Source organism: Lissotriton helveticus, chromosome 3_1 (genome assembly GCF_964261635.1).
Source record: "Lissotriton helveticus chromosome 3_1, aLisHel1.1, whole genome shotgun sequence".
In the NCBI taxonomy this organism is placed as follows: domain Eukaryota; kingdom Metazoa; phylum Chordata; class Amphibia; order Caudata; family Salamandridae; genus Lissotriton; species Lissotriton helveticus.
In genome coordinates, this window is record NC_136061.1 from 1,495,079,811 (window position 1) to 1,495,094,561 (window position 14,751).

General features: G+C 44.3%; 1 protein-coding gene across 2 annotated transcripts in view; it reads left to right on the plus strand.

Moving 5' to 3' along the window:
• The window catches only part of PKNOX2 (PBX/knotted 1 homeobox 2), a 3,383,295-nt gene that overhangs the window by 3,100,535 nt on the left and 268,009 nt on the right, over positions 1-14,751 (plus strand). For both annotated transcript variants that reach the window (XM_078683923.1, XM_078683924.1), the window contains one exon: positions 12,357-12,454. In XM_078683923.1, coding sequence (XP_078540049.1) covers positions 12,357-12,454 — 98 coding nt within the window. The remainder of the gene's footprint in view (positions 1-12,356; positions 12,455-14,751) is intronic.

Sequence of the window (14,751 nt, forward strand, 5' to 3'; positions counted from 1 at the left end):
ACTTCGCTCTTTTGTATTATTGTAGAAATATGTGTATAGCCATATCATAAACTCAAGAATTCTTGCTTGCAGCTATTATTTTTGTATATAAGGAGAAGGCTGGTTCTGTAAAAACGAACAGTCTCCTGAGAACACATGACCCGTGTTTGTCGTGCTTCTAGGACACCTGTTACTTGGTAGCTATCAATAAAACCTGATCTCTGACTCGACTAGAAGACTCTGTGTTTCTGTGGTCCGGAACAGGGAGAACCCAGAGGTCTTCGGGTGTTATCCCCTGGCACCAAACGGGTTCCTAAAAACCCGTTACCTCAGTTGGCGCCCAACTCGGGGCGGTATCAAGCGGCGACGGTCCAAGCCAGATGTTCGTGAGGAGCTTCGTGTGAAAATTCCGTAGGACGGCCAGCCACTTCAGCGACCCCTGTATGTCGACGTGGTTCCGAAGGTCTTTGCTGCGAGGTTCCCCGCGTCCCGACGGCTACAAAGGACTGCTGCCCTGACTATCGCCTTGTTTTGGACCCAGTGATCCTTGGTAGAGCGAAACGATAGACGAGTCTTCTAGCGACGTCACCGATCTTCAAATACTTCAGTTAAGTATAAGTGGAGCGTCTCCCAGTCCTTAGTTTGTCCTTAGTTTTTGGTATCCTTGAGATACGCCTTGATTTGGTACTTGCAAGCCCCAAAGCCGAAGGACTTGTATATTCACGAGAAATATCGTAACAGATAATCCTTTGAAGTTTGAAGCTAGACTAGTGAGCAAAGATGCTTGGTCTTAGCAGACTTGGAAACTTGTTTTGTCTTGGTTGTAGTAAGGACTCCCGATTAGAGGATTCCTGTCCGGTTCCTCCGATTGGAACTCCAACATACGAGCTCTACGTAAAGCACGGCGTAGGCCCTATCACATATAATGAAGTGTGGATAAAATACACCCGCAAGGATGGTGTTTTAAAATGGCCCCAATATGGTAGTTTCGACTCAGAAATATTAGATAACCTAGAGGTCAAATTATTTAAGAGAAAAGCCCGGCCGGCGATGTTTGACTCTTTTCGCTTATGGCGCAAAGAAGCCAAACAGAAAGAAATAAAGTTAGCAAAAAGGAATAAAAGAGGTATGTCAATGGTGCAAGCTGCCGTTGCATACAGGGATAACGAGGAAGAGCAAGAAAACGAACAAATACTTAGGAGCAAGAAACTAGCAGTAGATAAATGCTACCCGATGTTACCAAATAAGGGACAAGGTCAAGAGGAAAGATCCAAGAAAGATCCATTAATGTCCCACTTATTAAGCTCACCTCCACCATATGCGTTAGACGCTACTACAACGCCAAAGCGTTTTTCTATACCACGCCCCGGCGCACGAAACATAGCTCTTGCACACACGCCAGCTACTCTTCAGCTGGTTCCTACTTCTCCGGCGCAGCCTTCTCAAAGGCCGCCATCTTTGCTACATACTCCATCTACCTCTACCACTTTGCCTACAGCTCCAACTGTTCCCTATGATACTACGTCTGTCACTGTTTCAACTTCCTCTACTATTGCCTCTACTTCTTCTTTGCCTCAGCCTGTTTTTTCCGATGCACTTGCTCCTCCGCAAACTTCTCCTTCTATTAGACAAAGAGTGACAGGTACCGTCACTGGTCTGCTTTCACCTTTCTTCGGGTCGCCTAGAACGACCCCTAAAACAGAACATAGACAGTTGCGTAGTCAACTGCCTGATTACGAGGAAAGACGAGTGCTGAATGAACTAGCACGCCAATGGATTACGGACACTGTTAGATATGATGTTCAGTCTGTTATGGAAGTTTTCCGTCAATGGAATGCACCCACTCAGAGATACGTATTCGAAGAAATGTGTGTATATCTAGGCGAAGATGTAAAGACAAATGATCCCAAATATACAATGAACGAACTATGGCGTACACGCTTTAAGTTCTATGAAGGTATGATTATAGGTGCAGATGTTGAGAAAGCGATAGAATTATTGCTCTCTTATAGGAGTAAAGGAAACGTCTCTAGATCATGTCATGAAGACGATGCACCAGACGGGAAAAGAGCGAGACAGTACCCCATGAGAGAGGTTCCTCCGGTTTGGAGGGAAGGTGATGCGAATGCGAATCCACTGATTCTGCCTCATTTCCAGCGTGTATGGGTACATGTCCCCTGGAAAAGATCCGATGTCTTAGCACTAAAGCAGACATTGCCTGATCCTCGTAAAAACCCGACTGGGTATTATAAGGAGTTATCGCAAACTGCAAGCTCATGTATAATGAATTTAGCGGACATAGACATGTTGTTTGGGAACATTGTTCCACATCCTCTATGGAGCAAAATACGTCATACGAACCATGACCAAGAACTAGGTGACTCATGGGCGAACATTGCCGCTATCGATGCTAGACAAATTGGTGGTTCTAAACCTGAGCCGTTAATAGCTGAACTTCCCGGTCGAATTATCGCGTACATGAAAACGATAATGCCCGAGGTATGCGTAAACTGGGACAAGCTATCTGCGTGCAAGCAGAAGAAAGATGAGAATGTGTCTGACTTTTTCACAAGATTTGAGGAGACTTTCACCGATCATAGTGGTCAGGATATGGCTACCGAGGGTGGTCAAAGATTGTTTGTAGACAAGTTCGTACATAATTTAATACCTGAACTGTGTAATAAACTAAAAGATTCAGAGAGTGCTTGGGCTGTCTCTACGTCAGCTCAAATTTTAGCTACAGCCCAGTACTATGAAAATAGGCGCAAAGACGAGCTAGATAAAGTCGACAAAAAGACGAAAGATTTAAAAACTAAAGTTCTTCTCCAGCAAGCTTATCCGCCTCGTACGGCTAGTCAGCCCAATTATCAACCACAACAGCAGTACTCGAGAAACGCGCAAGGAAACGAGTTTTCCCACCAGCGTATTGCTTATGGCCCGAATCAATGTGCGTATTGCAAGGAAGAGGGTCACTTTAAAAGTAATTGTCCGGCTCTTGCGCGACGTCTGAGCGGTGCTTCGGGTGTAAGGGGAAGAGGTGTTCAACATGCCCCTAGAGGTAGGGGCCGTGGAAATTTCACGCAGAATACAACTTCTTTTCCGCCTCAGAATTCGATGAACAGCTTTGACCAACAGAATAATGCATCATCTAGGTCAGCTCAGTACTATGCTGACGACTATTACACCGAACACGAAAATGAGGGTAATGATTGCTAGGACAGCCATGGACAAAGAGAGGGAGTTGTTTCAGTTCCAGTAGATCAGAATGGACCTTATGTCAAGGTAATCGCCTCAGGAGTGTCAGAGCCATTTCTGCTGGATACTGGTGCTACAAAAAGTTCTATCATGCACTCAAAACTTCCTGGGCACCTTTGTGCGCCGAAATGAATGTTTCAGTAGGTTTCTCTGGCGCCCCTGTTAGAAACCCGATCTCCAGTCCTGTATCTCTTTCTATTGGCCCGTGCGAATTAGAAGCACCCCTCATTCTTACCACAGGTTGCGGTGAAAATTTGTTAGGTTTGGATTTGCTAAAAAGGTTATATGCGACTTTGTACTGTTCACCATTGGGAGTACAGCTTACTTTAGGTAAGAAAATAGTTTCTCCAATGTATGTGTCAAAAGAAAGTATTGCAACTGAATTGTCGTGTCTTCCTGATGTACTCTGGGCAAACGGCTCTAATGATGTAGGTCGTTTGGAGATAGCACCGTATGTCATAACGTTGAAAGCCAACGTTAGGTTGCCACGTATTCCCCAATACAAAATATCTAGCAAATGTGAAAAGGCGTTATTGACGATTGTCTATGACCTGATTGATAAAGACGTCATCGAAGAAACAACAGGAAATGTTTGTAACAGTCCAGTCTTACCGGTTTTAAAACGTACCAATCCTTCACAGCCCCCTGTGTATAGGTTCGTGATCGACCTCAGAGAAGTGAACAAGATAGTTATCCCACAGTTTCCAGTTGTCCCCGATATTACTGCTTTATTGACGATGGTTCCAGCTTCAGCAAATTGGTTCTCGGTGATCGACCTGAAGAACGCTTTCTTCAGCATCCCGATTGCTGAGGGGAGTAGAGATATTTTCGGATTTAATTTAGGAGGACGAAGCTTCCGCTTCAAGTGCGCTCCTCAAGGCTATTGCGAAAGCCCTTCAATATTCAGTCAGGCCCTGAAAACACAACTAGACACGATTGTTCTACCGAAGGGTTCAACTCTGATTCAGTACGTAGACGATCTGCTGATCGCTGCAGACACTGAAGAGATTTGCAAGAAAGCTACGTTATCATTATTGCATCACTTATGTGATATGAAGCACAAAGTCTCTCTTTCCAAACTACAATTTTGCCGACAAGAAGTAACCTACTTAGGTCACATCTTGTCGAAGGAGGGAAGGAGACTGACACCAGAAAGAATACAGGCAATTGCAGAACTGAGTGCCCCAAGGACACAGAGAGAGGTTCGAGCCTTCTTGGGCATTACATCGTACTGTAGACAATGGATACCGAATTTCTCACTACTAGCTAAACCCTTGCTGGCACTACTCTGCAAAGACACGCCAAATCCTATGCCTTGGTCTGAAGATTGCCAGACGAGTTTCCACGAGTTGCGTGATGCATTGTGTTCGGCTTCTGTGTTGGGAAACCCCAACTACAGCAAACCTTTTACATTATATCTCCATGAGAAGGAAGGTTGTGCCTTATCAGTTTTAACACAACATTTTGGGGACAGACAGCGCCCATGCACGTATTTTTCGGCAACTCTAGACCCTGTGGCTAAAGCCCTACCAAGTTGTTTGAGGGCTACCGCCGCAGCAGCTGTCTGCATCCGACAATCCGCTGGATTAGTCATGAATAATACTCTGATCGTTATGGTTCCACATGCAGTAGACATTTTACTAAACAGGACGAAGACACAACACCTTACCAGCGCTCGACTATCCAGTTACGAACTTACACTGCTAGCAAGTCACATCCACATAAAGAGGTGTGATACACTGAACCCCGCAACGTTATTACCCATTCCGACAGGAACAGACGAGATTGATAAACATGACTGCTGTTTTAGGACAGAAGAAGAGACAAAAGGGAGAGTAGACTTACAGGACACTCCCCTTCCTGAATACAACGATACTTTATGGGTTGATGGTTCATGCTTCAAGTTGCCGAATGGTGATACGACTACAGCATATGCCGTAACGACATTACACACCATTATAGAGACTGCGCGCATTTCCCATAATTCTGCACAAGCTGCAGAGCTAATTGCGCTTACCAGAGCATGTGTGCTAGCGAAAGGAAAGCGAGTGAATGTATACACTGACAGCCAATACGCCTTTGGTGTGGCTCACAGTTTTGGGAGATTGTGGCGTGAACGCGGATTTCTTACGTCACACGGTGCAAAGATACAGCATGGTCAGCTAGTTAATGAGCTCCTCCAGTCACTGACCTTGCCACTACAAGTTGCCATTGTAAAATGCAGTGCACACAAAAAGATTCAGGATGATGTTGGCTGCGGGAATGCATTTGCAGACGAGGTTGCAAAAGAGACTGCAAGGAACACAATGAGTCGGATGTATGTTGTAGGTCCCGCTAGATGGATTACTGATGTGGAAATGTGTGAGGACACCATTGAAAGCGTGAAATCTATACAAGCCGAGGCAACTGAGAAAGAGGTGAATGAATGGAGGGAAAGTAAGGGTAGGTTAGATGCGAATGGTTGTTGGGTCGAATTGTCAGAACACCAGCGATGGCTATTACCTAACGCATATGTACTCGCAGTAGTAACAATGGCTCACGGATTTGCACACATCAGTTCGAGAGGAATCTGTAAAGTATTGGCCCCAGTATGGCAAAATAGTAATATCCCGAAATATGCAGAGAATGTGGTCAGAAACTGTATGGTGTGTTTGAAGTACAATCCCGGTAGGGGAACCCCAACTCCAGCTGGTCATTTTGCGCCTCCAACGTATCCGTTCGAGGTTTTGCAGCTCGATTTCATTCACATGGAGAGATGCAGCAATCTGAAGTATGTGCTCGTTGTTGTTTGCGCTTTCTCCAGGTGGGTGGAAGCGTACCCCCTTAAGGACAATACAGCCTTGTCAACTGCCAAAGCCCTTGTCAAAGAGTTCTTCCCGAGATTTGGCATGCCTAGAATCGTCTGGAGTGATAATGGAAGTGAATTCGTAGGACGCGTGATGAAGAGAGTGTGTGAGTGTTTAGGCATCCAACAAAAATTCCACTCTGCGAATCACCCCCAATCAGCTGGATTAGTAGAGTGCTACAATGGCACTTTGAAGCTCAAATTAGCCAAAATCCAAGCCTGCACAGGTCTTAAATGGCCTGACGCCTTGCCCCTAGCACTCTTGTCAACCAGAATGACAGTCCATTCCAGATTAGGACTTAGCCCCCATGAGATAGTGTTTGGCCGCCCAGCCAACGTCTGGGGCGTGCCAAGGCCAAACAAACTTAGCGAAATAGAGCACCCCGTACTGCTTGACTATTTGTGCGAATTGACAACTAAATTGCGTGTTTTACACCAACAGGTTCACAGTTCCTCTCCGCCAGCCTCTGACGATCCAGGTCACTCCATCGCACCCGGCTCGTGGGTCTTGGTGCGGAATTTTCAGCGCACAAACAACGGACAGCCGAGGTGGACCGGACCTTACCTGGTACTTCTTTCCACGAGATCAACGGTTCGGGTGGAAGGCAAAAAGAACTGGGTGCACAGGACCCATTGTAAACGGGTCCCTCTGCCCCTTCCATACGACCGGTGGGTCAACGAAGGAATTGCCGACTCCGAGACAGAATCCATACCTCGTTTCATCCCTTTCAGCGATGCACGTCTAAAAGAAACTGGTACCGAAAAGGAGAGTGATCGTATTTTACAAGGATTTGTGCCACAGTATATGCAGCTGGACACTACCGAACCTGAGACATTGTTTGAAGACCACACCGTGCCAGGAAAACGACGGTACAATTTAAGGTCTAAACGAAGAGACTAAATAAAAACGAACGAATGTGATTTTCCCTTCCCCCAAGAACTATTTTTGATTTTTCAGCTCTCTCACTCTCAGGAAACTTGCTCATTTTTGATTTTCGAACCGCCATCCGGTTCTGCTGCTAGGGTCGCGGTTGAAGGCTGGGGAGTGCAACTGGGGACGTTTAGGTCAACGGTTCTGGTTGGTCCAAGGGAGTTACCCCGGACTGAACAGAGCGCACCCCCTGGCAGAACCAACCTACCACCGTGGGCAGCAACTAGAGGATGGAGTTTCCTAGGGTAAAGAGACCTACCACACTCACAAACGTTGAAAGACAACTATGCACTGTACTGGCCAAAAGAAAGTTTTTGATAACATGTATTTTAATGTTGTGTAGCATAACAATGTTTTTGACTGGCGATACTCTATTCGTATTCCAAGTTACCTTTTCAAATGACACCCGGCCACAGCCTCCTCCTACTATCTCTCCACACTACTTTCACCCTCTACCTGAACACGAATCTGCCAGAAGACTCGAATTTGTAAATAACTCATTCATTCAACTCCTACACCAACACCAGTCCATCATGAACACATCGAACTGTTGGATATGTGGACTCATGCCACACACGACTGATAAGGGTATCCCATACTTCATCCTGCCATTCAGCTATTATGGTTCTCTGTGGGCTTTCCAGACCATGTTCCTATTTGCCCTAGAACCATACCCGACACGTTCTACTGAAAGTGACTCCAGTAACAAGGCACTAATAGCAGGGATAAGAAATATGAGTAGAGAGTTCGACACCTATCTTACGATTCCCAAAGATGAACTCACTCCGTACACTCGTTGGAACGTAACTAAATATGGGGTTTACCTGAGTAAGAGCCAGACAGCAAAGAAATCCCGCCCAGTTTGGATAGTACCCAACCGAGGTCACTTATGTTTACAAGGTATCGGCAGGGATCCCAAAGCACAATTAGGAAAGAGTATATGCACGGAAACATATGTGTTCGCTTCTCGAACTTCCCCTATACTATTAGCAGCCAAAGGCACGTATTTCGTCTGCCATGACCAAGCCCACACCTGGTTGCCCCCTGACTTCTCAGGTACATGCATTATCGCATTTCTGCTGCCTCCCACCTACACGGCCAGAGCAGATTACCATCGGACAAGGACAGCTAGAGGTGTCGTGAGTAAAGACGACACCGCGGGTCAGGAATTCGCTGACTTCGCAAAGGGTTTTCTGCCATTTTGGGGGCCTATGGTGAACAGCAGGAATATTCACCAGTTATCAAGGATAGTTGAATCCGCCGTGAGTACAACGGCCGGAGCTCTTGGCAACTTGACGACCGAACTTCAGTCGGATCGACTTATGACCCTTCAGAACCGAGTTGCCCTAGATATCATACTCGCCGATCTTGGTGGTGTGTGTAGAGTGATCCAATCCAGTTGTTGCATTTTCATCCCTGATAACGCACCGACAGTGTACCAGGCCATCTCTAAGTTACACGAGATATCTGGTTCCCTTCACGTAGAAAAAGGGGACTGGTCCTTACTAGGGTGGTTCTGGGAACTGATCGCTACCTGGAGATGGAAAACACTGATCTTCATTGGGATGATCTTAGCACTTCTGTTTATGTTCTGCCTATGTGTACAGTGCGCTCCGGCACTATGTGGCCTCTGTGCTACTTCATGTGTACGGAAGCCTGTGTCAAGGGACGAACTGAGCAACAGAATGATGCTACAGCAGCATCTCCACGAATTCCTTCATACAGATTTAGACTCGGATTAACATGAATTATTGCCTTATATGAGGGCAAAAGGAGGGTCTGTGGTTCTAAAATTCTGGACTCTACTGTTGTCCCGGTATCGAGGCCCGATATCCGTGTCCCGAAACATCAACGTACCATGACGAATTTGGTGTCGACGAACCGATAATGATTAGGACATCATTCCTATGTATTTGCGTCATGATCGAGGCATGCTAACACCCCTGAATCGTAGTTTCTGTCCCAAACCCCAGACTCCATTTTGTAAACGGTATCCATCTTGTGTCTTGCCCTCATGATAAGTCAATTAAAGGTCGAGCTTGATCTAAAAGGACACGTCCACCTTCCCTGACTTCCCCCTGACCTGTCCCAACTGACTCCCTTGCCTCCAGCCAAACCTGTTTAGGCAGCTCCTCGCCCAGTGGCCAAACCAGATAGCATCAATGTACAACATACCATAAACCATTCACCGCGCACAGATCATGTTTTCTACACACATACACACCTGTCCACGCTCCCTGTTTATGGCCAGTTTTATGACTAGGAGGTGCCTTCCTTTATTGGGGTTTCACCGATATCTGATGGGAGTTCCGGGCTTGGCTGAGTAATCTATCACGAATTGGACATCTAAAATACGGGCTTGCCTACATGACTTCGCTCTTTTGTATTATTGTAGAAATATGTGTATAGCCATATCATAAACTCAAGAATTCTTGCTTGCAGCTATTATTTTTGTATATAAGGAGAAGGCTGGTTCTGTAAAAACGAACAGTCTCCTGAGAACACATGACCCGTGTTTGTCGTGCTTCTAGGACACCTGTTACTTGGTAGCTATCAATAAAACCTGATCTCTGACTCGACTAGAAGACTCCGTGTTTCTGTGGTCCGGAACAGGGAGAACCCAGAGGTTTTCGGGTGTTATCCCCTGGCACCAAACGGGTTCCTAAAAACCCGTTACCTCAAGCTGACACATTGGACTATTTAAAACAAAGGAAAACCACCAGCAACAAACTATTTCCAAAAACACCCTCCAAGAGTAGGCTACCCCAGCCTCTCCATTCCTTCCAACAAATATCACAAAGTGAATTTATGGATCTGGTCAAAGCAAGCAGACGCAATGGCAGCCTTTCTGATCCTTGTCCACCACAAATATTCAAGAACATTCTTCTAACTACCTCTGCTGGCACATTAGTAAGAAAAATCATCAATAATTCCTTAACTACATATACCTTTCCAGAAAATCTAAAAAAAGGCATACATACACCCATTATTTATGAAAACTAATCTGAACCCACTTGACCCCAACAACCACAGACTGATTACAAATGGACCTTTCCTAGGCAAACTCATAGAAAGAGCAGCATTCACCCAGCTGTCACAATTAATTGAAGATAACTCTCTACTTCCCGACTTCCATACGGGATTCCATCAATGAAGAGGCACAGAATCTACCCTCATTGCTATCTGGGATAAACTTAAAAACACAGTAGACTGCAACAGGGTTGCTGCACTACTTCTCTTGGACCTCTCCGCTGCCTTCGACACTGTTGCCCATGATAGGTTAATACAAAGACTCTACGAAGCCGCCATAGAGGGGACTGCCCTCAACTGCATCACATCCCACCTTCACAACTGAACAAATGTCATCCATTCTCCATCTTTCTCAACCAAACCATACTTCTCAAGAGCAGGGGTCCCTCAAGGCTTTATTATTTCACCCATGTTTTTAACACCTACATGAAGTCATTACCAGCAATCATCAAAGAATTCCAGCTCACATACTATATAAATCCAGATGACACAGAAATGCTCCATAAACTGGAAGGTCCCAAAGACATTGGAAACTCACACATTTTCAGTTGTGTAAGAGCTGTTGATCAGTGGATGACATGGAGCCATCTCAAACTGAATGCTTCCAAAATGGAAATACATGTGGAGATTCCAAGTCATCAATGAATGCCCAAGTGAATAAATTAGCACATGGGATTTCCATACAAGGTCCAAGCCGCTGTCTCTCTTCTACTGTCTAAACTTGATTACACCAATGGCCTCTACCACAGATCTTCTTTATCAACTATGAAAAGACCACAATGGATTCAGAACTATGCTGCTGGACTACTACATGTAGAGCCACAAGCCTCGTCTCCCCTGCCTTGAGGGCCCTACATTGTTTACTGGGAGCCAGAAGATCCACATTCAAGCTCCAATACATGGAACAGGACCTCTTTGCATTACGAATAAAATTACCAAATGCATTCAATAAAGGAACCTCTACTCCCGAATAGCACCTCGCCTCAAAATCCCACCATACAAAAAAAACCATAGGTGACACATCTTTCTCTGTTCAAGCAGCCAAACTATGGAAATCATTACCCCAAACATAAGATCCACAGATCACTATCTTAGCTTCAGAAGGCTTCTCAAGACTTGGCTCTTTTACATAAGCACCATACTCAAACAAACACATACCTCCCTGTGTATTTCAACATTTAATTTTATTATATAAATGCATCTACATATGTGTATGTCTTGATATTAATATGCATAATATGTACTTATGTATTTATATATTTATTACTTTACTCTTACTGTTAAAACACTTTGAATCTATCCAATTTACTACCTTATGTTTCACCCTATACCTCTCTCGATATATCCTCTACTTTCACTCTTTTACTCATCCCGAACCTCATTCTTGTACTATGATCTCCAAAATAACCCTTTGTAGACTCTTCCCTCCTCTATACCCCCCTTGGACCACCCCAAACTAATTTTAATGCTATGATTTCTCAAACCACCCTTCTAAATCCTTCCCTCACCTATCCGTCCTTTGACTTATCTCAAAACTCATTTTACCACTATGATCTCACTAATCCATTTCTAGAGGTTCTTCCCTCCTCCAACTCTCATTATACTCATTCTAAACCTCATCTTACTACTATGATCTCCCAAAAAACAATGTTAGACTCTTCCCTCTTCTGTTCCCCCATTATTGTTTTCAATCCAACTAATAGACTCACAAGCCCACCACTCAATGGCTAAAATGGACTCAAATTTCACTATACTAATCCATCAGCAATCCTTTTTGGTTTCTGGAGTAGTCTGCTATTTGCTGAAAAGTGCTTTGACGCCTCGTCAGTGGTACTAAGCACTTTATAAATACAATTACAATATGACCGGCACATAGCAAATTTACTTTCTGTGCAGTATTCCCTCCCTTAGTATCATATAGTGCCAGCTAGTTGTCTTCCCCATTACGAACTGCCCCGTTCAATTAGAAATGTCAGCCTTTATCTGAGTTGGTGGGATTTGTTTGCAACTGTAAAGTATGTCACGACTCACAGTTGCTCAATAAAATACGCCTTAACATGTGGAACAATGTTTCAATTCTCAGGCTCCCCAATTGTACGTACCTTCCCACTTGTCAGACAGTTACAAACTCCCTAACTATTGTTCTCAGCACAAAACAATCTTATCAGTATCTTAAGGTAAACACTATTGGCTTTGACATATTCTGTTATCAGTCAATGGCTCTTGATCCCAGTGTCATGCTTTTAGACGTTTGTCTTTTGGACTGAGCCTATGTTTCTTATGATGTGCTTTACAATATATGTCTTTTCCTTCCAGGTGGAGCCCTTTACCAGCCTGTCACCATGGTAACCTCACTGGGTCAGGTGGTAACCCAGACCATGCCACAGGGATCAATACAGATTCAGAACACACAGGTGAGTGCCCGGAATGTAATTTCCGTCTCGTTATTTCTCTGCTTCTTGAATTACACAGACGGGTTTGGAATTTCTTTCTTCTCCTCTCAACGGTGTGTTTTTCCTTCGCTTATTTATCTTTGTTTTCTGAGCATGTCTGAATAATTATTATGTGATTGTTCACAGAGAGAGAGAGAGAGAGAGAGAGAGAGAGAGAGCGAGAGAGAGAGTAAGCGAGACACGGAGATTTGTTGTGAATATCGGGTTGAGTGATATTCTAACATTTTTATGTTTTATGTGTTTCTAGTGGCCACACAATCCCGTTTTGTGGGATGATATTTTAATGGAGCTATGCAGTGAATACAAAAAGAACCGTCCTCTTTACCCACTTCTGCATCGCTAACAATCACCAGCAATAACAATATTGAATATTCCTTTGTTTGAAGATGTTTTCTTGTGTTTTAAGGAATATTGTGACATAGTTCAACAGAGGCCCTCTTTAAAATGTGTTTATACTCCTAAAGGTCCCGAAGAAAGCCCTTTGCTATGGAAAGTGGCATCTGCTTTACCATATCTGATTTACTGTGATAAAATCACTTAGCCAACAAAACATGGAAGCACATTACTGGATTGATGCTCTTCTAGTGCCTTGTACATACTGGAGCAGCCCGACAGAAACAAGTTTGGCTGTAGGACCTTATCCTATTGTAAGTGTACATACATACATACATAGTATATGGTTCTCACTGAAGAAGAAAAATAAAGCAAATGACCCTCTCTGTTCTTTCTCTTATTATAAGTTTACTCTGGAAAATTCACACCAGTTCTTCGAGGCCTATGAAGCTCCCTGGCAGTTACACAATCCTTGCAACAAGTATTACCACTGTCTTTGGAAATAAATGAAACATGTGCGGATACCTCTTTTTTAGCCATTGACTTGCATGGGATATCAAAGTAAAAAACACACAGGGGCATATTATCAAGGGATTTATCTCCGCTTTTTTTGGGCTTTAAAATCCAAGAAAGCGGAGATAAAACTATCTCCCTATCAGCAACAGGGTGCTAACACGCAAATTCGCATGTTAGCACCCTTTTTCTCTACGCTTCCCCTTGCATCTCTAATGCCTTGCATCTCTAATGAGATGCAAAGGGGGCGTTCGAGAGAAAAATAATAGGAGAAATGTTGTTAAGCGACATTTCGCCTATTATCAAGGATTTCGCTAACCCTGTTAGTGATAAAAAAAAGCAGCGCTAACCGCGGTTAGCGCTGCTTTTTTTACACCTGGTATTTTCCTGACTTAGCCATGATATCCTATGGAAGGTGGATATCGTGGCTAAGTTTGTGAGCCCCTATCATCAAGCTAACGCCAAACTTCGAGAGATTATCGTTGGTTTTCCAGCGATAATCTCTCATTTGGCAGTTAGCGCGAGGATTTTTATCACTTCTGAGATAAACCTTGCTAATAGCAAGTTATCTCTGCGATAATTTCCGGCGATGCTTAGCGTTAACAAATTTGTTGCTAAGCCTCGTTAGCGATAAATATCGCTAATCGTTGGTAATATGCCCCACAATGCTTATCTATGGACGGTGTTGTGGCGTAGAACGTCTAGTATTGTAACACCCACATCACTCCCAAGAATATAATGTTCAACATTTGTTATTTCTTTGCAGAGAAGTAGTGCTTTTATTACACTCACTGTTCTTGGTAACTGAATGCACATCTACAGATCTGTCATAACTACACTGTAGCTCTGTCTTAAAATCAAGGGTGCAATAGAAGAGGCGAATCCCTACTTTTTAACTCGGAACAAACCTGCTTGGTAGAGATTGATGCGTGCCAGTTCGATACCTGATTCAGTTCTTTTGTAATTTCAAAGTTGGACAGCTGCTTGGGAACAGGCACGGAAGTCCAAGCTTTGTAAGTGGCAAGATAGAAGGAGGCAGTCGTCCAGGTCAGTCAGGACGAACATGCAGAACTAGGGGCAGGCGGGGGGGGGGGAGGGGGGTGCAAAAGCCTGCTCACTGTTCGGTAAAGCAAGAGAAGCATTTATCAGTGCCAGGTACGCACTGAGGTTCTTGGCTTTGCATAAATCCTTAGTTTTGAAAGAAGTCATGTAACCTAGAGTGTAGCGCACAGACTCAGGATATCTAGGGCAGTTTATTCAGTGGCCTTGCACTCTGGATTGCTCTATTGTTGGTCATAGAAAACAGGTGCAAAGTAAGAGTTGCAGCAATGCTGGGTGTGTCACGTTGCTCTTTAGATCACTTGTCACAATAGCAGATGCCCAGGATATTCAGCGTACGTACACATCAGCAC